Below are 23,115 nucleotides of genomic sequence, written 5' to 3' on the forward strand. Positions count from 1 at the left end.
CGGAAGCGCCGCCGCTCGCGAAAGCGCCGCTCGCGAAGCGCCACCGCCGCTCGCAAAAGCGCCGCCGCTCGCGAAAGCGCCGCGGGGCGGGCGCGGCGCTCGCGAGGCGCGGCGCTCGCGAGGCGCGGCGCAGGGCGAGCGAAAGCGGCAGCGGGGCGGGCGGTGAGCCCGGCGGCGGCAGCCCTGCCAGCCGGGCGAGCGAACGCGGCAGCGGGGCGGTGCTGACGGGAGAGGGGGGCCAGCGAGCCCGGCGGCGGCGGCAGCACCACCCGGCCAGCCCCGCCGAGCCGTGGCGCTGAGCTGGGCCACCCGGCCCCGTCGGCAACCATGAGTGGGCCGAGCCTTCCTGGCCCCGCCCCGAGCCAGTAAAGCCCGCTATGCCGCGATCCTGTTACTAATTGGCCAATTTGTGAAAGCTGCGCACGGATTCTCGCGACGAACGAAAGTGCGGCTAATATTCGGGGTGCGGCTTATCTATTGACAAAGACAGCAACATTGTCGAGGCACCGGGGGTGCGGCTTATAATCCGTGCGGCTTGTATTCGTGAAACTACTGTAGGCTCCTCTGTGTATTGTATATGGAAAGGTTTGTTCTCTGTGACAAAAAATGTCCTTCACCCATGACACAGCAACAATTTCTTCAGCCGGTGCCCCTCTGAGAATCTTTAATTTCTCTCTGCTTCATCAGTATGTATGAAAACTCATTTTTCCTTGTGAAGCCAAGATTGAAGATGTCCATCTAGCAGATTTTTGAGAAGGAAATGCTCTCTGCTAATAATAAAGTTAAACCCCATTGTATTCCTTCTGGTCAATGGATCAATCTTCACTCTTAACAATTGCATAGGTAAAACATATGCAAAACATGCAAAGATGCTGTATTGATTATTTAATACCTTAGCTCTCTTTCAAAATTATCAAAAGGAGGGACCTTTTAGAAAAAATTACTTTTCAAGTGTCAACACAGACTCATTACAGTACCTAAGTCTTCCACGGAGGGCTTTTTTCCATCCACACAAAAAGTGCAAAATATGAATCCTTGCACCCCTGATGCCAGGGGATAGCCATGGAAATAAGGATAAGGCACAGGATGCTGGGAACCTGCTTTTGTTAAAGGCCATAACTTTTGTACATACAGACTCAGTCTCAGAGTTCAGTGTTACACCAAAACACTAAAAGTAGCTATAAAAGTAGTTTTATTAAAACTGAAACTGTAGGAAGAGGGATGTGAGAAGTCAGAAGGAAAAAATGTTTAAGTCTTACCCCAACATGCACTCAGAATTTCATGGATTTTATACGAGAGGTTTATGAGTCCCTCTGTGAACATGACTTGATGGGTCACAAAGCTGAGAATAAACTTTGAAGTTTAATTTTCGGGAGTTAGTTTTGGTTAAAGGAATTCCATCCAGGGAAATACCTCAATAGTAACTAAAAAAAAATTCAGCAAAATTTATTAGTATTTCAATTGGGAAACTGCAGTTCCGATTTAAAGGTTGTGTTTTACCTAGAGAGAAATCTCCCTTCAAAACCACTTACTTGTGCCACCTGCTGGCCTGGTGCTCGGGTGGAGCTCACAGGTTTCTTGCATCTTAATTTCAGGTGTGAGTGCTTGCAATCATTTTGACTTTTCTTTCTTTAATTGTGCAGGCTGAAGGTGTTTTACAGAGAGAAGAAGAGACCATTTGCATTAATAGTGGCTGTAAGTTACCCAAAGGGTTAGGTCCAGATGACGTTTGGAGTAACAATTAAGAGTGAATTATGGGTGCCGTGAAATACTTCATAATGCACAGATGTTCCTTTGGTTAATCAAAACTAGTCAGAAATCTCTCCATCCAATACATAGCAAAAGACTCATGAAAGAAAGAAAAATAAAATCTAAATTTTTAGAATTTATTTCTTTTACTTCTGTTTTTCAAGGTATCATTCTTTATATATTAACTGGGCATTTATTTAATTCACTAATGTGTTCTAAAAGATACTAAAAACAATGGTTTTTTCAAGTCTAAAATATTGCTAAAGATTGAAAATTAATCCACTCTAAGAAAGAGAAGTATATTTTTTCTAAAATTACAGTATGTTGTTTATTTTTTTTAAGTCTGGATGTAGATATCTATTTGTTATCTATTTACAGTGAAGTCCCATACAGTGGACCTGAATAGACCACCTAATATGGTACCAGGTTCTGATAGCCACGTGTTGGTTAGCCTGAAAGGTAAATGTAACTTTTTTGTCAACAACTTCTCCATGGGTGACAAGGGACAGGCCCCTCTGTGCTGCTCATTCCTGCATGGCAAGTCTCCACTCTCTCCTGGATTTTCTGTTATGACTCAAATGGTTTGTGCTACAGGACCAGATCATAAAACAAAACATCCCTAGGGTTAAACTTGAACCAGTACCTTTTCCTCTTTATAATTACTCCTTTTTACTTGCAGTGAATGTAATAGCTTTATGAGACCCATCCCTTGTCACTGTGCTCAGACCAACAGTATGGGAAAGGCAGAGGGGAGGGGAAGAGTTCAGTTTCTCTAATAACCCCACACTGCATTCAGGGCTGTAGAAATCTGCTTTAGATTTCAGAAATAAGGATCCCAGACTCTGATGTATAGGTTCTGGAGAGTTCTGTTTTTCTGAAGAGGAGATATGTACAATCATATATTTATTTAATCAAATGTAGTTGTATATATGTATATATACTCATGCATACATATTTTAAAAACATCTATTATGAGGTACTTTCCTTAGTGATAAATACTTTCCACCCCCCTCTCCCCCTCTCAGGAAATGTTAAAGTAATGTATAAATGTAAAATAATGCATTTGTGACACTGAGGGTATTGGCTTCCATTTCAAAAGCCTGTTCCAAAATAAAGGGATCATTGGCTTTGTAAAGTTATAAAATTGCAGAGAGAAAGAAAACCCACATAAAATGTTTGCCATGATTAATGCACAATCTTTTGATCTCTCTGTGGGAGGATCAGGGCTAGTTTGACAAGACTTTTCCAGTCCAAACCTGATACACCAGTCTTTCCCCCTTTTCTTTCTTCCCTGCCTCCAGTATCCTGAGGACTCTTTCTCCTTCATATTCCTTCACTGTGCCAGCCTCCTTTCTCCAGTTTTCCTGGGGCCTGGCACCTCATCCTTGCTCTTCTTCAAAGAGTTCTATGAAGTCTCAGGTAGCTAAGAACAGCGTTGAGTAGTGAGGAGTACCAGGCCATGCTGGAACGTCAGCCTGTAGTTGGGATCACCTTTCTTCATATTACAGCAACCAGTTTTAATTAAGGCACATACTAGTATTTTTTACTAAATAAAATACTTGTATTTTTTACAACAGGGAACATAATGGATGAGTCTGTTGAAAACTGCCTGAGTCTCAGTGGAGTTGAGAAGCTGATTCAGGTGCCCTATGGCTGTGCAGAGCAAACCATGGTGAAAATGGCCCCGGCAGTGTACGCCATTGAGTACCTGGATGCCAGCAACCAGTGGGTGAACTTCAACCCCGAACGGAAGCAGGAAGCCATCGGTATGGTTGAAACAGGTAGGCAGGAAAGAACAAAACAAGACAAACCAACCAGAAGCCAAAGCATAGGATCCCTGCTACCTGTTCACACTGCACACTGACTGCAGCTGCCTCCTGAAGATGTGCACACTGTCTTAACACAGCCTCAGAGAAATGCCCCCAGCAATGGGCAGGCAGGCATCAGGGATAGAACTTGTGAAGAGGGCTTAGGAGACTAATCACATCCTAAAAAGGCTTATTTCTCCCCGTGGTTCACAGACACTGCTTAGGATAGCCAGCTGGGATATAGACATCTATCTCTCTGTGGCTGTCAAGAGAACTATGACAAGAAATTCCCAGTAGTAATCACAATACTGACACCTTCCCTTTCCCACCCCTGTATTCATCACTACACAAGCTCGAAGGACTTTAGCAGCCTTGGGCCAAGCCAGGGAGGGAGCTTCCTTAGGGAGAGGACATCTGCTGGTCTGCTTCTGGAAGACTCCACTCCAAAATGTCATCCAAAGCTGGTATTAAATGTACAGCCAAAGCAGGACCACAGCACGTGGAAATGTTCCAGCTCACAGGGAGTTGTCAGTATTGGAGCAGGTACAGCTGATCTTTCTAAACATAGTGATGTGCTTATGGCATAAAGCAATACAATGCACCTGTTATTGTGATCTTCACATATGACAAACACATTGCATTAATGAAAAACAAGCATATGAATAGAGATTAAAATCATGCTAGCAGTTCTGCATGGAGATCTTTGCCTATTTATCCAAGACTGCCAAAAGTGACATGAGATCCTGCTAAGTATTTGGTATTTATCAGCATCATTTAGTCCCTACATTATGCTTTTATTGATTCTTATTGAAGTTCATCAGTTCATGAGTTGTGTGGCTATGATACAAACTTTGTCAAAATAATAGCACTCAATTCATGATTATCATTCATGATTTCTAAGACTGTGTCTGACCCAATAGATAATGTTGTGTATACTTTTTGATTCTATGCACCATAAAATCAACAGCTTGAAAAGCTGTCAGTAATGGGAAATGATTTCCCAATATTCACTATACACAAAATGTTTTGTAACCAGTATCAGTTTTTTAACTGTATCAGCAGTTTTCAGGTTATTTTCATGTCTATGAGAAGTCAAACAAGACAGAGGACCTTCTAAGCCTAGTTATTTTTCTGTGTCAAATCCTGCTGACCCAGTCATTTCCTCCTTAATGCCCCAGTGAACACCTCCATGAACTCTCCCACCAGTCAATACAAAACATATCCATTATAATACAAGTGATGTAGGAAAATGCCCAGTAAATATGGGTGTTCTCTGAACAGTTACATGCTCTTCTGTTCATGCAGGTTACACTAGACTGCTTGAGTTTCAAAAGGAGGATGGCTCCTATGGAGCATTTAAAACAACCCCCAGTAGTGTATGGTAAGTGATTTTCTTTTCCCAGGGTTTTATTTTTGTTGATTTGGTTGGGATTTTTTCCAATTTACCTCTATTATCATTTGATGCATCAGACAGGGTTTTTTTAGCATGGATTTTGAAAATCTGGTGGTTGCCTATGTACTTTGTCATGAATAATCAGCCACCAAATTCTCTGAGCATATTCAGTCCTTGGTGAAAGATTTATACTGAGCCACTGATTATTTTGCATTTGCCACAGAGTAGAAATATTCAAGCTGATGTTGAACAATAACTCACTAGGTTACAGTGAGTGCACTGTATTGAATATGAGTTTGTGCATAAAATTAGTATGTTTATCTTCCTGTCAATATAGTCTTCTATAATTATCTGTCAGCACAAGTTTGGAAAATTTTCTTTTGTGCAGGTTAACTGCATTCATTGTTAAAGTGCTCACAAGGAGCAGAGAATACTTCAATGTCCAAGACAGTCACATAACCAACTCGATTTCCTACTTGGTTGATCAACAGCAGGCAGATGGTTCATTCCACGACCACCACCCTGTAACGAACAGGTCAATGCAGGTAGGTCATCCCTATTTAGAAGAATTTGTTGTGCATTTAGGGCTATTAGGGATTGAAAGGAATGCTGTCAGTTGATGAATAACAAGAAATGTATATAAAGAGAATAAATCTGTAATATAAGTACAAAATCTGTAACGTAAAATTAATTTGTTAACAGATCTTTTATGTCAGATACATAGCTAGCCCTTCACCACCTTTATCTTTTATACATACTCTTAAATACTTTTTTCAGCTATGCCTATAGAGCACTAAAAAAAGTATTTCTGGGGAATATGTTTGATAAAAATGTAAGCTTTTTATGGCCAAAGGCAATAGAGTGTGGAATTGTAACTTTGTTTTGAAGGGGCATCCAGAGCTCATCTAGTCCAAATGCTGATCAAAACTGTTCTAGTTAGATCAGACCATACAGGGCCATGTCAGCTGAGTCTTGAGTACATCCCAGTCTGTCTGGGTAACCTGTTTCAGTATTTCACCATGGCTATCGTGAAAAAAAAATTTTAACACTTAATCAGAATTTCCAATTGCATATTGTGGTCTACACATCCTCTATAACTGTCCAGAAACACAAAATTGTTATACTGTCCATGAATTTAGTCTGGGAAAGTAATGTGCATCTTCCAAAACTCAATGAAAATGTAATGTAGAGACCATATATGTATATGAAAAAATATGCATTAATATTTTTAATTATTTGTGTCAAATAATTAGTGAGGCTTTCACCCTCAAAGCTAGTTTCATAGTTGATATAACACTGCTGGGGAAAAAGAAACAAGTATTTCAACAACCGATCAAAGGGTTTGGGGTTTTTTTGATTTGTGTTCAAGCTGAGATTATCTTCTATCTTACATGTACTTCAAGAGTACATGTAAGGGAGAATGTACATGTTCAGGGGGAAAAATCTAATGAGAGCACTGTGCTTACTTTATCAAGAAGAGGGATAAGAAATTACCTAGTAATTGTGTATAGAGGGATATTCTGTCTGCAAGGTGGAGGACTCTTTAGCATGTAGAGAGTAACAGAGAAATGGAAATAACCCCACCTTTCTAGTGAAAATTGAAACCATGAATGTTTCAATGAGAAATTATAGATTTTTAGCTGTAAGATAAATAACTAAATGTTTGTTTATCAGCTGAAGGACATGGTGGGTTCCTGAGCTGTTACACTGTCTAATGCAACCTGGCTGCCACCATAGAAGATACACTGTAGATGGGCACATATTACTGAGATAAAATTAAGGCAATGGCTACATGGTACATGGTCCAAGGGTTTGCAGAGAAGATCCTTGACTTTATGGAAAGTGATTTTCTAGATTTAATTTTAAGCATGTGCCTGCCCATTTGACTTTTCCTTTTCACATTTCACTTTTCAGGGTGGCATTGGGTCAGCAGAAGAGGATTTGGCTATGACAGCCTTCGTAACCATAGCACTGAAGCACACCCTACGTGCCTATCCATCACCTGATGTGGTAGGAAGCTTGACTCTAAGTCTGCAGTCTCTTGCACAATGGCATATCCACCCTAGCACCTCTTGGAGAACCGAAAATGAGGAGTTTAAAATCTGCTTACATCTGTGGTAGATAGGAATAGATGTCATGCCCTAATATACAACAAGGTGTTTCGAGCTACACACTCCATCATCAATGGCTTCAATCACTAAGCAAATATTATTATAATTGTCATAAGAATTACTACAGTGAATTATTCTAATTTCTTAGTACTAATTTCCTCATGCCAGAAGTAACAGTTAACAGGTCTCAGTGATCTTTACAACTGAACCCATTCTGTTTTCACAGGCACGAGTGATTACAGGAGCAGTGGCTTACATGAAAAATCAATTTTCAAGAAATACTGACTGCTATTCTACAGTCATCACTGCTTATGCTCTGACACTTGTCCAGTCTGATAGTGTAGAAGCTCCGTTTGTGAAAGAAAAACTAAGGAGCTGTTCGTCTTTTGATCAAGGTACTGGTAACCTTTCTTAAAAATCCCTTTATAGAAAGCACTTTTCCTAATGGAAACACTCTGAGCATACTTACATGAACTAAACAAATTGAAGTAAATGAAGAAAAATTAATTTTATACAACCATGTATGTACATGTGTAATATATTTAATTGTTTATATTGTGTAGTTACATTATTTCTATATTTGACATTTTAAAATGTAATTTTCATAGTTAATATCACTGTAAAGTCACAGCATAATGAAACTTGGATCATGACCTTCTCTGATTTTGGAACTGGAGCAAAACCACAGTAAATATTCATTTATGTTTTCTGCTCCCTTTGGAAGAAAAAAAATGTCCAAGCTAGATGAGAAAGAAGAAACTTCCTACAAGAAAGTAGCAACATACAGAAGTAGTCCTCTGGATTTGTGGTCAAGAGGGGAGGTGTCTCTTCCAGCCCACCTGCATTCAGAGCCCCCCACCAGTTCTGAGTGCTTTGTCCCAGCCCCCCATGGATGCCACCACTTACCCCGACAGGGTGTGGCTGTGCTGATGCTGTGTGGCTGCACCACCGTCCTGGTTGTCCCTCCCAATGCCTTTGGTAAATGCAGTAGAGTTCAACAGGCCCAGTTTAAGCATAGGGAATATGTTTCTCCTTAATCAAGGCTGGATTTGTGGCCATAATTAATGCCATTATGTCTGAGGGACCACCCGACACAATGCTACCACTCCATCAGATGGACATCGCTGTACAATGGGATCATTAGCCTGTCGTGGTTGGAGAAATCAACACTGAAAATTGTGGGGTTTCTTTTCCATTATCTTTGCTTCCCAGCTGACTTGCTCTCACAACAGCATCTGTGTCTTGTGGTTCCACAGTGCCATGTCATGGAGTATCCACTGTGTAGAACAACAGTGATTTTTGGCAAATTTTTGCCAAGGGGATTTAGGACTGTGTTATTCTTGCAGCAAAGCAGCAGCGCTACTGGGGAAATGGCAACGACGCAGTCTCAGTGGAAACCACTGCCTATGCCCTGCTTCAAACCTTGCTTCTGGAAGACATGGAATATGCAAGGCCTATTGCCACGTGGCTGACAGAAAGAAGGAACTATGGTGGAGGGTACTGCTCTACACAGGTGCCTGACCACCAGTTCAGAGGGAGTCTTAAGGGGAGGGAAGGGAATAAAAGCCCCCTAAAAACTTTTTGAAGATTTGAAAGCATCATAACAGTTAATTTTCAACTTCTTTGCTGTATGAAGCAGTAAAGATTTTGGATCGTTAATTAGCAATGGGCCAAAACAAAATAGTTAAAAACCTACCAATTCTTTGTCCTCATGAAGAAGTAGAATAATCTAAGGTCAAGAATCCAATGTGTTTACAGTTTTAGTGCTATAAGAAGAAGCTGGGAAATTAAATTAATAGTCTGTGCAAGTAGGAACAGACAGATGCAGGAGAACTTCAAAGCAGTAAAAAGCATAAAATTGAATGCAAGGTGACTGATAATGGCATCTCACATTGCTATTGTTGTAATAACCTGGCATGGCTGCTAATTTTTTTTGTTTTCTTCCTCACCTAGGACACAGTGGTGGCCTTAGAAGCTCTGTCAGCCTACAGCATACAGACACTGGACACTGCTTCCACCGACCTGACTGTCAGACTGGGAACACCTGGAAGGCAAAATTACTACAGTATTGTTCTGACAGATGCCCTTGAAGGATTTCAGAAGCAGCTAGAGGTATACAACCATTGTTTTTTCAAAGGGTTCTTTCCCTCAAAATGGAGAAATCAAATCCTCTGGCTAGGTTTTGTCATGCTAAGTAACCATGATGTAGCTGATTTATTATACCTTGAAATAATTTGATCTGCAAAACAACAGAATCCTTTTTAAGTTAAAAAACCCAAAAACCCAGCAGGTGCTTAGCAATACACTTTAGAGGTGCTTTCCTGCCTCTTTGAGGACTTTTGTGAGATGAATCTCTCTCAAAACTGAAGAGTAGCCAGGAATCCAAGTCGTTCTAGGGAATGAGAAAGAAGGGGGAGAATATTCTGATCTTCATTGTGCCTGGAACTGTGAAAACGTGAAATCCAGGATACAAAGGAGGGACTGAAGTTGGTAAAATGCATCTACTGGGCCCTAAAAAAGCAGAGTAATATGCATTAACTCGGTACATTTAAAATCTTGAGATGTGAGGTCTCATAATTCCTTCCATAGCTGAAAGTTTTCCCAGGTTTGGGGAGTAAAGACATAGAAGACTGTCAAGATGTCAGGAAAACCATAGATCAAATGCTGAGCACGGACTAAATATCTTTTTTTCCCTTTGGTTTGCAGTTTGAACTTGGGAGAAAACTTGAAGTATCTGTACACGGCAAAGGAAATGGGACAATGAGTGTAAGCTGTAAATTCAAAATCCAAAGCTGGACTTCTCCTAATCCCTTTTTGAAACCAAAGTGAAAACTTACTTGCCATGGCCTCAACCTTTGTGTTCCTACCTCCAAAATTCTAAAATTATTGGCCTAAAGCCTGCCCTTATGGAGTCAATTTTTCCTGTAACTTTATTAAATCCATAAAATGGGTCATAGAGGTGGCTGGAGTTTTAAACCTCTTTGTGTTTGGGAATGGAGAGTTATCTCAAAGGAGTCCCACACCATTTGTGAATTGCACATGGGACCTGCTTATATCTGTGACCAGTCTGTGCAACTGGGGGATTGGTCTTTCTCTCCAGACTCCCATGTACCATTACCATGTGTTGGAGTCCTGAATGGGTAAATTCCTTGTCATTTAAATGATATTTTTTAGTGCCTTGCTGTTTGTGTGTTCATCTTAGATATTAAAAATGTACTGGTCCCCTGAGCTGAAGAACAACACCTGCAATGATTTGATTTTGACAGTGGAAGTGGAAGGGAGCCTTAAGTACTCTGGTGAGTGAAAAGGGAAGGAGGTGGGTCTCAAAAGTGACACGTTTGGCCAGCTGCTAATGATACTTCATAGCTTACCAGCCTTGAAAGTGGAAACAAATAAATGAAACATGGAAAAAGAGAAATCCCTGAACTCTACCCAGCCATTGTTTCATTTAGCTTGTTATTCTTATTCTTAAATAGTGTAATAACTATCTGAGTGACTGTAGGTGCAGCAGGTACTTAACAGTTACCCATTAGAAACTTTTCTTGAGAAAGGGGAGGTGAGCTCCCTTCACAGAGGGGAAAGCCCTGCTCAGTTCCCTGGCTAATAAGGGACTTACCACATGGGCTTAAAGTTCTTTGAGGCAAATCTGTCATAGGGCTTCATATGAGCAAGGATGTGTTTTCCATCCCCTGAAGTGTGTAGTCATCATCATCTCTGCCTGTGACTGCATTGGGTTTTTTTATTGTTTGAATTGTTAATTTTGGAAGGAGGGGTTGTGCTTTACATATCTATGCATAGCCTAAATTCTTAGCTATGTTTGTTAGTTGTTCTTACTACAATTATCCCTAAAATCCTAACTCTGAATGAATTGGAAACACTGAGAGGGTGTACAGTGAACTGTTACAAAACTCACAGTGGTGGCAAGACTGCCCACTGGTATTTACCATTATACCAAAAAGAGCCAAACTGCAGGCAAATTTGTGCATGGCTGACTGTGTCTCTCACCTCCAGAAGCTGAATACTCTGATGAAGATGATTATGAGGACTTGGCTACTGGAGAAAACAGCACATTTGAGGCACTGACTACTATGGATTGGTTTGATATCCGCAGCAGAAGGAAAAGAGATTTGACCACTCACAGCAAAACAGAATCCTTGCAATACAAAGTCTGTGTCAGGTAGGTCTGCAAGATGAGTTCTTCATTTGTTTGTAATTCTCCTTTGTCACCTTCTTCATATCCACACACTCAGCATCCAACCTAGTGATCTTCTGTGAGTCTGCACATATATTTTAAGTGTGTGTCCTCTGTCACTGGCAGGAGAAAAGATTCCCAAACAATGTATGAGATTTATTTACATGACTTACATAGACTTCAAATGTCCACTGCAGATTCTTCCCCATCAAACTCTGGGGAGACTCGAAAGCACTTGGCAGGCTAATAATTTGAAAGAAACAATTTATTGAAAAAGGTAAATACAGCTGGAATGCAGTAGTAGCACATATACAGAGTTTCATCGCTTTCTGGAGAGATGCTGTTACTTCCTTTGTGGTCACACTCCAGCCTCATAAAAAAAGAAAGGATGACTACTGTCTAGGAGAGGAGACAGATGGGAAATTCTGTGGTGACAGAAGTTGGCAAGGGCAGAGGTAGGAAAAAAGAAACCTTTCTATGCAGCATAACACCGAAACACCTGTCTTTGCTCCCATTTACAGTTTAGCATTGGTCTCAGAAGCACAAATTTGTTGCTGTCCTGGGTTCCCCTTCTAGAGAGGAGCAGGGTGGAAGAGGCAGGTTTTGCTCCCCAATAGAATTTTGGTTTTCCACTGACTTTTGTCAAAACCTTGTAGACAGTGGTTTTATCACCTCTTCTAAACAGTGCCATGAAGAATGGCAGGGGAGGACTAGTTACCCTAATTCCCAATTTCCAGTGTCCCTCATTAAACACATATTCAGTGAATTGTGTGCTGGCCAACCATCATCTTCCCCATTAATTGCTATGTAACATTTACCAGCAACCAGATCCACTGTTCTGCATCCCTGTTCTGCTGAGTGTTAGGCTGAGGCTTAGACAGTAATGTGGAATTCCTTCTGGTTAAGACATGGGAGAAAAAGTGAAGGCATGAATTACTTCACCATTCTTCTTCCCTACACTGTAGTGCATCCTTTATGGGAGAGTGCCAAAATAAAAATTTCTGAACTACCACCAAGTGTATGTAAAATATCTCATGTCACGGCATCCTGTGTGAGTTCAGAACAACTTCATTTTCCAGCAATGACACAACTACCTCATTTTTGAGATGGTGAAAGCTGAAAGATTGGAAATCCAATAAATATATTTAGTGGATAATTACAGCAATGAGGATTTTTGCTTCGGACAGCAAAGGTGATGTAAATTTGACTTAGTCCATGAAAAATTTGGATTAATTAATTTCCTATCTCCACTTTGTAAGTAATAGAGAACAGATACTTTGTCAGTGCTGTCTCCCTGGCTTCAACATTACTTTTAAGGTGGGATGAACTGTCATTTACAGGTGATTTTTTTCTGCCTATCAGCACCAAGGAAAGCCCATATGAAAAGCTCAGGCAAGGCACCTGGATTTTGGATGACTATTTGCCTAGTATAGAAGATTCATTTAACCTCGTGGCTCTTAATGAGTAGGCAGTTAATTTTCAAATTAAAATCCACTTAGGAAATTTAAATGGAATGGAATGTTTTGCTTCAGCTTTAGCAAACCTGGAAAGCCAGATTCTTCAAAGCAACCTGGCTGCTCAGTGCTGGTGTTCACTGCTGACCATCTATCTCCCTTCTAAAGGTCCACAGGTCCCAGAGTACCAAAGATGTCCATGGTTGATCTAACTCTGCTGAGTGGGTTGGAGCCTGACACAAAGGAACTCGAACAGGTTGGAAACACTTTTCCATGAAGCCTTTTATAAAGCCTTTTAGACAATTTTTCTTTCAAAATATTTCAAAAAATCTATAGAAGAACAAGGGAAAACAAGATTTTGGATAGAAATTGGGTGAGGCTCAGCAGGGCAGTAATGTGCCTCCCCTGGCCAGATACTGCTGTCCTGGGACACACCAGACAGTGCATCCTGTGCTTGCAGAGCAGAAGGCAAGTAATCTTTCAGTGGTGGTTGGTGGCAGGGCACGGTGACAAGGACAGGGGCACAGTGCTCTCAAAATGTAGCTACAGAGTTTGGGGTTCTGGAGCCTGCTTGGTTGAGGGAGGTTTGCTCAGTGTCATGGCCTCAGGGACTGTCTCTTTTAGGGAGACAGGGCTGAACAAAGCAAACTAGGATATGGAAGGTGACAGCAAAGGTATTCCTTCCTCTGCCAGGGCTTTGTTCTGATTTGTTTGTTTCTTTGTTTTCCTGCAGCTGGTGACAGCGTCAGACAGGTACATTCAGCACTTTGAGTACAAGGAAGGGAAGGTTTTGCTCTACTTTGGTGAGGTAAGCAAACCCAATGATTTTCTAATCCCACTTCAGATAGCATATAGACTTTTAAAAAACCCAATCATTGTATTTTTCACTCTCCATTACCTTTCTGTAATTTTTGTTATTCATTATTGTTGAACAGCTCAGTGGAAAGAACAGAGGAGGGGAAGGAGAGAAACACAGACCTTCATCTTCCACCTTTCTATGTCTAAAGACATGTATTTCATATTCAAGATTTAGCCTTTGGCCCAAGAAAAAAGAGGAATTCTCTCCCTCTCTAGCCAGAAGGGATGCTTTTCATACATGATAACAAAAGTGTTAACTGGTGGTCCTGTAAATTCCACATGGGCATCTTGCATGTGTAGACCAAGATCCATATCGTGACAAATGTGAAAAAACAAATGTAAACTTCAGGACCTCTAGTCTCTGTGTATATTTCCCAATATTTTGGATAATGACTTCACCCTACACCCACCTGAATTGCTTCACCTCTACAGACAAAGCAGATATCAGTATTAACTCAGCTATGCCATCAGAACAAGTGTTCAACAAGTAGTACAGGCACAAACATTGACGAATTGACTAAGGAGAGAGAGTTAGTTTTCTCATCAAAACTGTTTTTCCTTTTTCCTCCAGCTCCCAAGTGGACCCGACCCAGATTGTATATCATTTGGGGCAAAGCAAATCAATCCCATGGGCTTGGTTCAGCCAGCAAACGCCGTCCTTTATGATTTTTACAACCCTGGTAAGGGCACAGAAAAATGATACATAACTGCTTGAAAGAAAGACTCTCAAAAAAACCCTCTAGTCTACAGAAAGTTGATTTTTATGTGTGTGAAACCACGTAATTTTGTTGAGTGATAAAACAACCAGCTCTGCATAACTGTCTTCCAGTTACTTCAGATCATCTAAACAGAGATCTTATCAGGAATGGTCCAGTATTGCAAATGGACTGAAAAGATGAACTTTTACACTAAGGGATTTTTAAAATTAGATTCTTGAGTTCCTCTTTCTCATGTTGCTTTTAAGCATATTTCACTCACATTTTGTAATGTCAGGCTGTATCTTTATGCATCTAAAATAGGCAGTCTTAGAGGTTTGACATTTGTAGTGTGCTTGCCAGAGAAAGCAGTCTTGTTCCTCGTTCAAAGAAAGGTTAAATGTAAATCATCCCCATTTGCCTAAGTTATGCAAACAATATTTGAAAATTAGGTCAAATCTCTGCTTTGCCTTAATGCCAAGGCAGTTTACACTGGGTTTAAACCACTAACTGTTGGTTGATCCTGTCTTCTTCTTCTGAAACTGTGCGGTGCTCACTGTTGTTCTATGGTCTAAAGAGGCTTTTAAGATGCATGGTTTCCAGTGAAAACAAACAGAAGGGAGCGGGCGATGCAGGGAGGGAAGAGTATAACTTGAAAAACCACATAAAAACAAATAAAAAATCACAACAACAAAATGCCCAAACAAAAATCATCCAACTGAACAAAAGCAACCTCAAACTTGCCCAGCTGAAAGGCAAGGCTGTGCTCTGGGTGCCTAAGCTAGGTCTTTGGGAACTGCTGATGTGCATCTGATCCCTCAGTGCTCTGCTCTCTCTGGATCAGGGAAAAGCTGGGCTGCAGTTTGCACTGTGCTGTACAGGCTTTTCCAGCTGAGCTCTCCCACGTGAGCTTTGCTTTGTTTTGTTCCTTGTGCACAGACAGGAGATGCAGCGTGTTCTACAGCGCTCCCAAGCACAGTGCCATGCTTTCAAAGCTGTGCCACGCCGACGTCTGCCAGTGTGCAGAAGGTAAGGAATGACCACATAAACTGCTCTAAAAGAAGATAGTTACTTCTAGGAGCAATTTACATGGCAATTGTGAAGCCTAGAAAGGACCATTAGAATTATCCTGATGTGTAATGCAGGACACATTCATCCTCTAGGCTGCTCAGTATCAAATCGTTTTTTTTCCTAAGATATCCAGAATCTTTTGATAGCTAGATGCAATATGTGCATGTGTATGTAAAAACCCTCTATTACACATTAAGAAAATTGTTCTGCCATTTTATTCTCTGTTATACTGTTGTGTGAATATGAGTGTGTAAGCTGCATTTGTCTACGTATCTGTGCCTATAGGGGTGTATCACTTATTTTCTTCCCTCCAGGTCCCTGCCCAAAACAAAAATCAACTTTCAGTAAAGCATTAACACAAGCCACGCGTGTTAGTTTTGTCTGCTACCAACCTACGGCAGATTATGGTAAGGCAACTGTTGATTTCAGCATCATTCATTTTAATAAGTATAAACTTGTAGTTTAATGTGCCCAGACCTCTCCTGAATTGAACAGGGTCTCTGTGTGTGACTGAGAGGCCGAGGAGAAATACATGTGGGCATGTGCAGTTGTAGTTATTAGGGCAGTGAAGTGGGAAGTAAAGGCCTTGGAAAAATGCAGCAGGGTGCTGGGGGAAGGAGGGATGGACATTATGGTTGATGGTTTAGAAAAAACTCCTGTTGCAGTGCCACAATCCCTCATGTTACAGGATGTAAACAAAAAACAGGGTTTCCATGACATGCTGTAGTTCAGTAGCTCCTTGTGCAGAGCTAGATTAATATTTTTCCTTTTGTTAACTTGCCTTTCTGGCCTCTTCTTTGGATATAAAGTTGGATAAACTACTGAAGGAAAACTGGTTGGGCACCACTGGTAAGATAGAAGCTAACAGAAGGACAGGAAAAAGAGTGAAAAATCTAACCACAGAGGAGCTTCCTTGAAAAAAACAAAGAAAGGAATACAAATCTACAGTCTCTTGATTTATAATTCCATGGTTTGTGAGTAGATGGTACACTGGCCTCTGTTCAGACACTTGATGAAAGCAGAGTTATTATTCAGTCTTTGGATGCAATTTCAGGTTGCCATCTGGCATCACAGAGTTGTTATCTGTTACAGCATACGAGGTGGAGATCCTCAACAGTACAAAGAAGAATGTTTTTGATTACTATGAGGCCAAAATCCACAAAATCCTTAAAGCATGTAAGTATCAAAATGTTTGACTCCTTTCATTCACCTGTAGGAAAACTGGGTTGACTAAATGTTAGCCAGCATGAGCCATGCAGATGCCGCCTTCTGCCATGGAAAAGTAGGGTCAGATATATTACTGAAGTAGGCTTATTTGTTGCAAGGCTTGTTTGGTACAGCTGCCTCACTGTTCAATTCAGCCCTGGGGCAGTTTTTTTTGGTTCACATTGTGCAATCCCAAGCAAACAAGCTTTCATTTCAGATGAAAATGAACCAGAAGACACATTCCAGACTCATTGAGTCCATGGTTACAAACTGGAGCTAGTCTAAGATAAATCCCTCAAAAAACATGCATAGTGTGGATATTATGTCTTCTGCATCAACTCTTTCATTTTCTAGGCTGTTGACAGACCCTTATTTTTTTTGTGTGTGGACATATCCACTGTCCTCTGTTCTGATACTAAATGAAAATTTGAAGTGCTTATTACACAACTAATTATTAAGCAATTGCACCCCTTGTGGAACAGGCTAAGAGTTGTCCACAGTGAATTGCCTGAGGTCAATGAAGACAGGAAAACTTCTGGAATTTCAATTTAATAACTGTGCTAAAGAAATAGAGAGGCTTCCTTGTTGTTAGGTGCAGTGTAAAGGTTTGCACAGTTCCTAGACAATGTCCTTTTGCAGGCCTGCTGTCCCAGCTGCCCCCATGTGAACTCAGTCAGCAGTATCAGAGAGCACTGATACTCTTCAGAGTAATTTCTGGGGAAGCTGTCAGATGACATGTCAGCTGCCATGGTGTCATGTGGTATCCCAGTTTTGAGTTTGGCAGCCAGAGATTGCCTTAAAAAAGGAACTTGAAAGGTTTTGAAATCTCCCCTCTCTGGAACAGAATAATTGACTCACTCCAGCAATCTTTGCCTGGCAATGTCACTCAGTACTTTATGGCACACAACTCGTGATCTATGTGTTCAGTTCCTGCAGGAAAAGAAAGTCCATGCTTCCTGAGCCCAGAGAGAGCATCTGACACACCCAGGGCTTACCATATGGAGGGAAATGATAATGTACCTAATGGTCAAAATATTGACTATAGGAGATTATGGTATCCTGATGGAAAGTCTTATTAATCTCTTGAGAATACCGACAGGATTTAAAAACTTTAGGGATCTGGGTCCAAATGCATTTGTAATCACAATTTGCAGGAAAGCGCTGGAAAGCTTTTGGGTTTTGGTAACTGAGAGAAACATCCTTTGAATGGGATGCTGTGAAGCTGAAGGGAAAAGATATCTTCTATTCCCACGTACTTGATTTTTGGTTTTTTTTTTTTTTTTTTTTTTTTTTTTTTTTTTTTGGTTGTTTGTGCTGTCAGAAGCAGCTTCTGAGCACCAGAAAGCTTCCAACAGGCTTGGGAAAGGCTGGCAGGAGGCATGAAGGCATATGATGATGAAGAAAAAGCTAGGTGTTGCACCAAATCAGCCTATGACTGAGCTAGTGCTGTTACCTCTTGTATTCTCTGTGCCTCTTTTGAGTGAGGTTGACCTCTGTTGGCATCACCAAGATTAGATGAGAATTAGTAAGGTAAAATCTCATTCTCTGGACCCTGTCATTATTTCCTTAACAATCTTTGAAGTAAAGAGTTGGTTCAGAAGACAGATGGAAGCACTTATTTGTGTTTGGGAGTCAGCAAAAGAGATTTTTGCAGGTGTATGCTTCTCAGATTAATTTGGTTATTGATAAAATTAGTGTATATATTCTGCATGACAAATATTTATGCTGTCCTATGAGTCCTCCAGAAGTCCTTTAGGGGAATAGTATAGTCCATACAAAATAGTACAAAATCTTGTTTTTGCTTCTTCTTCCGCCTCCGTACTTTTTAAAACATTATTTCCCATTACACATTCTAAAACTTTAAGTAACTTGTTTTCTTTAAATTCTGCTTGGATGCTTTGAAACATTAAATTTCAACTTTTTTCTTTTTTAATTGGAGATTTAAAATTGAAAATTACATAATAACCACTTAAGGTAATGACTCAAATGTTTATGATCCCACTGTCTGAATACATTGGGCCATTTGTGAAGCATGTGAACCGAGAAACACCCTAGTAATTTAAGCCAAATGAGGCATAACATCATCATTTTCTCAAATAGTTCTGATGCATCTCTGCATTCCATGAACAAAATGGAAATTCAGAACACCATGTAGTATAGGAACAGCAAAAAGGTCTTGGGTTATATGAGAAAATCTACAGGATTTATATTTACTCTAAAAATGCAGATGTAGAAGTAACATATATTAAATTGATGCAAGTTTTGACTAGGTGGTAGATAAGGTTCTTAAAGCTAGGCTTCACAGATTAGCAGTCAAATTCTCTGAAATCTAATTAATGTTAGAATATTCTTCCTCAGTTTTTTATTATATTTTTAAGATTTTAATGACTAGTCTTTCCATACTTGTAATATAATATTCTATATTAGAGCAGATGATGCACAAGATTCTGCTAACTGATAAAAAGACTGTTTGTAATTTACCTGTAATTTAAACTGGTTTAATATTGAATTTGTACAGGAAATTCCAAATTATAGTGAGAAAGAGAGTAAGAAATTAGAATATTGCTGTTATTTGCTTTTTTTTTTTTCAAATAGACTTTGAAAACTGTTGTTTTAGTTAAACAACATGGTGTCCTCATGACCTGAGGTTGACTTGATGAATAAGCATCTTTTCATCTCTCATGTCATTGCAGTATCTGAGCAGCCACCTCCTCTGCCTTGCATGCCCATTTCTGTAGTGGGCAGTGCAATTCTGAAGGAATAAACTTCTGGGCCCGAATCCAGACCAGAACCTTCTAAGCTACTTAAACATGGAGATCACCAGGAGATTGTCCTGTGGATCACATTCAGAGTGAATAGCATAAGGGCTGCATCAGTAAAGTTCAGGTCAGGTGCACTAAGGAGAGTGAGATTTTAATGCTGTCTGCTGCATTCTGGAGCCTCAAAATGTTTGAATTTAGTTTGTTATCTTTAGGACTACCCTGAACCTCAACATTCTGAAATGGAAGACAACATGTTTTCTATTTTCCTTGGCTTTTCCTTCAGTCTCTGAGATTTAAGCAAACTCCATAATGTCTGAAAGGTCCTAAGGTCTATAGGAAAACCTTTCCTTCAGTAATTACTGCAAAGGCCAAGACAACCAGCTAAGGCAAAACTAGCTTATTTTTTGTCAGGTCACACTAAGGGAAATATATTCTACCATAGCATGGCCATTTATTCACATGTCAAGCACCAATTCCCAAATAATATTACCTTGGCTTAGCAGTGGGGCAAATGATCACAGTCCTGTGGACTACAGTTCTTCTCTTTGCTAGAGAAGCTCACGGGGTTTTCTCTTCTTGCCCCACAGCTGCGGATGAAAGCATCCAAGTGCAGGAGCACCGACAGTTCCTATCGCGCTCCTCGTGCAATCTGAACATTGTCCCTGGCAAACGCTACCTCCTCATGGGGAGAGATGGCCAAACAGTTGATTGCAACAACAAGTAAGTGCAAAATGGGGTCTGGGCAGCAGCAGCTGCTATCATGGACCATCACCCACCCAGAGGATACTCAATCTTTTAGATTACCTCCAGAAAGTAAAGGCAGCACCAAATTTCTCAGAGACTGATTCTGCTGGATTTACTAAAATGCAAAGTGTTCCACCCCATAGGCAAAAGGGGAGCCATGGGGGAAGAGCTGAGCCACCCAAATTTATTGGCTCATGGATCTGAGATTCCCAGACTTCTGGTTCCCAGTCTTCTCAGAATCAAATCTTGCCCTGGCTCCCCTGGGTTAAAAACTCACAGCTAAAAAGGAGACTAGGAAAAGCTACCCAGTCGATCTACTGCAGATGCCTTAAACAGTTCCTCCTCTGTTTGCAGAAGAAATGTGTGGGACTGTGACTAAGGGTAGCTCCCATTCCTGTCTCTATATGACAGCAAAGTGAGTGCCTAAGTCGGCTGCTTCAAAAGAAGCCTGATAAAGACTGGGGTGTCCAGCAAAAGTTTAATCTCCAAAGTCTGCTCCAGTTCAGGCATGAAATACTGGAATTTACACAGCTTCTCATCACAGAAAATCAGGAAACATTTTGGGATACTCTGTTGGAGCTAAACTTCTCCTCACTGTCCCACGGATGTGCACGTGGGCCTTTTGTGTCATTCTGGAAACTCTAACGAGAATCTTACCCTAAGTTTACCTGACATACACAAAACACAAGTACAGCCAGGTCTGTCCCAGCCTGGCACTGACACTTCCCAGACTTTGCTCACAGCTCAGTTAACCTGCTGGTGAAAGCAAGTTTCAGGCTAGTTTCTTGGCTAGCATAACTCTTGATTTCAGAGATGCCTCTGTGGAGGGATGCAGCAGCTCAGGGATTACACTTTCCCATTGCTCCATGTCAGGAATAATGACTAACCTTCTTTACCTGTCCCGTCTTCACTCAGGATGCAATACTTGCTTGATGCACAAACCTGGGTGGAGAAAATTCCAGAGAACAGTGAGTGCCGCAGCACTCTGCGCCGGCAGAGCTGTGGTCACCTGCGGGACTTCCTGAGCACCTCTGACAGCCTGTGCCATGTCTGAACAGTGGCTCTGACCCCCACATCTCTCTGTGGGACTGCATCTTGCCTTCTGCTAGAATTCTTCCTGCAAAGCCTGTGCATCCCAGTGGTGTCTGAAACATTGCAGGGATGCTTGCATTGCTGTTTCGCTGATTGGGGTATCCTCTTGTGGATGTGTGTGTGGGTAATACAACAAAAATGCAATTCCTCTACTAGTTATTGTGTTTATTGTACCTCACAACTGGGGAAGAGAGAGCAGGAGTTTCTGTCTCATTGAGCTATTATACAACAGTGCAATTATCCTGCAGAAAGTCAAAAGAAAAATATATTGTGCATTGCCTGATTAATTCCTGCAGTCCTGGGCAGAATAAACTTATTTGAAATGATACCAAGACCTTTTCATGGGTCAAAAAGAAAACTGGGCACTCATGGGCTTACCTATGTTACATTGCTGCTGAAAGAGAAGAGATACCAACACTCATGCTTCAACACGTCAGCTGGTTTCTGGTTGTAATTGTGAGTCCTGCTGACCCCAGGGCTGGATTCCATACACTTTTAAAGCTGGAACTAGACGTGGTACACTGAGCATGTCCTGTGCTGGACTCAGGAGTTTTCCACAGGCTTGTTAGGCTGATAGCTCACTGACAGCACAGAAATGCTTTTAACTGCACTCTGTAGCCACGTGTCTTTCAAGCTTTTCCTTTTCTAGACTTTAACTCAAAACTGCTCTTTTCTTAGGATAGGAAAAAGTCTCTGGAAAATGTTTTGGTAACACTGATAAGCAGATGATTTTCAACTGCAGGTTTTGCTTCTTTAGCTTGCCAGCCAAATGCCATTTGGCAGTCATGTCTGAAGCAGAGAAGAACTGGGTAGGTCACCATTCTCAGATGCTCGTATCACTATTGTGCCAGCAGCTACCGAGCACAAACATTTGCCACCTGGACTGCTTCTGCTACACTGCAGTAAAAATTAGAAGGGCCTGTGTCCATGATATGATAATTAGTAGGTCCATGCTGACGTGGTTAATTTGGAGTCAAATGACTCTGCTGATAGAAGGGGCAACAGTGATGCTCATGTGGCCAAGACACAATACTGCAGCAGCACCTACCAAAACAGCTCCATCACAAGAAATTTCAGATTAACAGAAGGCAGACCGTTCATTGCTTTGTGCCTGAACAGCTATCTCTGAAGGCTACAAACTTTAATTTAGCACCAGCTGAACCTGGATATCAACAACATCTTCCTCTCAGCTTCCAAGCATTGCATAGATGTAGAGTAGGGAAGGCTCATTTCAGGAAAACCTGCATGACTGCTTCATGATATATGTAAAGGAAGATAAGAAACCTACTGAAGGTGAAAGACAGACACCTAAATTAACAAAGGACCTCAAGGTTTGCCCCAGCTTTCAAATTTATGAAACGTGATTGTAATGCCTGGTCATGCATTCTCTTTACTTTATTACACAGCTTATATTAATGTCAGTGATAGGGCAAAATGCAACTGAGATCAGTAAAGCAAGTACTAATTTCTATTAATATAAGATAAAGAATAGGCTGTTCCACTGACATACCCATTATCCAGTAATTCTGCCAATATTTATGAAAGAATAACCTCTGAGGTTAAGAGCCAAATCCTTTCTTTCCACTCCACGGGGCTAGAGTTAAATACCAGTGTCTGACCTTTCTACTGTGTGGAGTACGTCAACAGCTCAGAGATTCTTGCCTAGTAGACAAATCACCAAGTAATTGCAACACTCAAGACTCTGTAAAGTGTGGTGAAAGCATCATTAAAACTGTATATTAGGTCTAACATATATTTTACGTATTTTCTTCCATTTCACTTGGTGAGTCTAGGCTGGAACTGCTTAGTGTCTGAACTTTGCAAATGCATTCTCAATGTGGAAGCTATTTGTGATTATTAAACTTATTTTACTCTTATTTTGGGGACAGAGGACCCAAACATGTTTCTACTTTAACTCTGCCAATTGGGACCCCCTTGCTTCCTAAGAAAACCTTTAAATATCTCTGGCCTAGGAGCTAG

General features: G+C 40.9%; 1 protein-coding gene across 1 annotated transcript in view; it reads left to right on the forward strand.

The window, feature by feature from the left end:
- Nucleotides 1-23,092, forward strand: part of LOC116992314 (complement C4-B-like) — a 48,575-nt gene extending 25,483 nt beyond the window's left edge. The window contains exons 24-43 of the mRNA XM_033051789.2: nucleotides 1,644-1,695; nucleotides 2,128-2,208; nucleotides 3,327-3,530; nucleotides 4,863-4,938; nucleotides 5,339-5,495; nucleotides 6,865-6,960; nucleotides 7,288-7,456; nucleotides 8,408-8,574; nucleotides 9,015-9,173; nucleotides 9,768-9,827; nucleotides 10,264-10,357; nucleotides 11,073-11,238; nucleotides 12,876-12,963; nucleotides 13,441-13,515; nucleotides 14,137-14,245; nucleotides 15,200-15,289; nucleotides 15,646-15,738; nucleotides 16,424-16,507; nucleotides 19,887-20,019; nucleotides 20,959-23,092. Coding sequence (XP_032907680.1) covers nucleotides 1,644-1,695; nucleotides 2,128-2,208; nucleotides 3,327-3,530; nucleotides 4,863-4,938; nucleotides 5,339-5,495; nucleotides 6,865-6,960; nucleotides 7,288-7,456; nucleotides 8,408-8,574; nucleotides 9,015-9,173; nucleotides 9,768-9,827; nucleotides 10,264-10,357; nucleotides 11,073-11,238; nucleotides 12,876-12,963; nucleotides 13,441-13,515; nucleotides 14,137-14,245; nucleotides 15,200-15,289; nucleotides 15,646-15,738; nucleotides 16,424-16,507; nucleotides 19,887-20,019; nucleotides 20,959-21,097 — 2,292 coding nt within the window. The 3' untranslated portion in view covers nucleotides 21,098-23,092. The remainder of the gene's footprint in view (nucleotides 1-1,643; nucleotides 1,696-2,127; nucleotides 2,209-3,326; nucleotides 3,531-4,862; nucleotides 4,939-5,338; nucleotides 5,496-6,864; nucleotides 6,961-7,287; nucleotides 7,457-8,407; nucleotides 8,575-9,014; nucleotides 9,174-9,767; nucleotides 9,828-10,263; nucleotides 10,358-11,072; nucleotides 11,239-12,875; nucleotides 12,964-13,440; nucleotides 13,516-14,136; nucleotides 14,246-15,199; nucleotides 15,290-15,645; nucleotides 15,739-16,423; nucleotides 16,508-19,886; nucleotides 20,020-20,958) is intronic.
- Nucleotides 23,093-23,115: the final 23 nt, after the last annotated feature.

The sequence above is a fragment of the Catharus ustulatus genome, chromosome 2 (assembly GCF_009819885.2).
Source record: "Catharus ustulatus isolate bCatUst1 chromosome 2, bCatUst1.pri.v2, whole genome shotgun sequence".
Lineage (NCBI taxonomy): Eukaryota > Metazoa > Chordata > Aves > Passeriformes > Turdidae > Catharus > Catharus ustulatus.